This window comes from Austrofundulus limnaeus, unplaced genomic scaffold (assembly GCF_001266775.1).
Source record: "Austrofundulus limnaeus strain Quisiro unplaced genomic scaffold, Austrofundulus_limnaeus-1.0 Scaffold279, whole genome shotgun sequence".
In the NCBI taxonomy this organism is placed as follows: Eukaryota; Metazoa; Chordata; class Actinopteri; order Cyprinodontiformes; family Rivulidae; genus Austrofundulus; species Austrofundulus limnaeus.
Window position 1 is genome coordinate 414676 of NW_013952681.1, and position 1996 is coordinate 416671.

Sequence of the window (1996 nt, forward strand, 5' to 3'; positions counted from 1 at the left end):
GCCCCAGACAGCATAGCTCCTAGGATCACTGGAACACTCAAACCCCTCCACCACGATAAGGTAGCAGCCCAAGGAGAGGTAACAGCCCAAGAACTAATATTTAGCATGCTGAATTTAAAAAAMGAAGTGCTTTAGTAGCAGGTAGCAGGTGGAGGTGTAGTCTGATTATTTGATTCAGCTCACAGACAGCAGGACCCTCCCTGCTCTGCTCTGATTGGCTAAAACTGTGACTCTGGTTCTTTTTATTGGTTGAAAGCAGCATCAGTAAATCCATCACAACAACACAAGATTTTTCATTCTCATCCTTATTATCAGAAAATGCATTGTGAAGATGGCCAGGGGGGACAGACAGCTTTAATCGCTTCTTCCTGACAAAATTTAAGACCTTTGAGTAACAGATTTAAAACCAACTTACACATTTTTAAAGAAATGTAACCCTTTTGTTGTCTTGCAGGTCAAAAGTGACCCACTACCATGTTTAGCTATAGAAAAAATACCTTCAACCATGGGTTCCCAAAGTTGGGGTTGGGACCCCTTTGTGGGTATGAAACATCAAGTGAGGGTCCCCAGAGGATTTCCAGACATCAATTTAAATGCAAAAAAATTGCTAATGGAATATTTTCACCATGATTATTGCAATTATTTAAAATAATAATCATGAATACAATAAGTATCATAGTTATTAGGTTTGTTTATATTGTTGTAATTCCCATGCTTAACACGTTAACATGAGATATTAGTAAAGTCTGCATATGCAAATAAGTAATAGCTGGGGTCATGAGTGTTTGCAACTATTATTTTGTGATTACATTTTGAATGTTTGGTGAATTTTTTCTAGTTTTTCATTAAATACTTTGCAATCAGACAGACATGCACTGCAAAAAATGTCCATCTTACCAAGTTTTAAAATCTTATATCCAGCCAAAAAGTCTTTTTGATCTTGTTTTGAGACTGTATTCTTGAAATACTTGATTTGATTCAATTTTTTCTTATTTCAAGAATTTTACCAAGTAAAATTTTCTTACTCCATTGGCAGAAATTTTTGACTTAATTTGAGTCAAATTTTCAGACTAACAAGACAAATAATCTTACACAATCTGAAAACAAGATTATTATTCTTACACAATCAGTCTTTGTTTAGTAAATAAGTCTCAAAACAAGATCAAAAATACTTTTTGGCTGGAGATAAGATTTTAAAATTTGGTTAGGTGGACATTTTTTGCAGTATGCAAAAACAGGCAAATTCATTATCATTTGATTTTCAACAAAGGGCAATGAAATGGTGACATGCCAATAAAAACATTCAGAATCTCACACGTTTAGTGTTGCTTGTGTGTATCTTACTGATAAAATCTGGTCCCCTCGCCGTAGTTCTCCACTAAGGTCAGCAGGTCCTCCTGCCAGGATGAAGGAGACAAAGATACCCTCGCCATCCTCACCACCCACAATGTTGAAGCCCAGGCCCGTGGAGCCCTTGTGGAGTACAACATCCCTGGGTTCTCTGTACAGAGAGTCAAGGTAAAACATGARGTCTGAGTTGTCAGAGGCTCTCAGCATTGTGAGCCCTGCAAGAGGAGAAAAACCAGCAAACACTGAAAATCTCTGTGAAGCTTTTCTCAGGCAGTTTTACCCAGAGACTACTGCTGCTCCACAGAGGGAAGCTGCTCTAAATAGGATCATTTGGCCCAAATTCTGGTCTGACGAAAAAGGAAGCTGTAAAAATAAAATAAAATAAAATATAAAAAACTGTATTTTATTTCTTCTGTCCATCACTGCTACTTGTGCAATAATTTATGGAATGTTTACTATAAAACTATTTACACTTTTACTTATTTGGGCTCTTATAGTAACATCTGATATCTTTAAAAACTGTAACCCATTTCCAGTGGGAGACAGTGTGCTGAATAGGGCTGTGTAATTTTATCGATTCCACAATATTTATGAATATTTTTTTCCTCCGAAAGTATTACTCTTTCATCCACAAGTATCGATACTT

At 36.4% G+C, this 1996-nt stretch overlaps 1 protein-coding gene across 1 annotated transcript in view; it reads right to left on the reverse strand.

Annotated features, from left to right (window-relative positions):
- LOC106526521 (disks large homolog 2) overlaps positions 1-1996 on the reverse strand; it is a gene marked incomplete at its 5' end in the record, with an annotated part of 30959 nt that overhangs the window by 10346 nt on the left and 18617 nt on the right. The window contains 1 exon segment of the mRNA XM_014021145.1: positions 1345-1501. Within this exon segment, the coding sequence (XP_013876599.1) occupies positions 1345-1501 (157 nt within the window).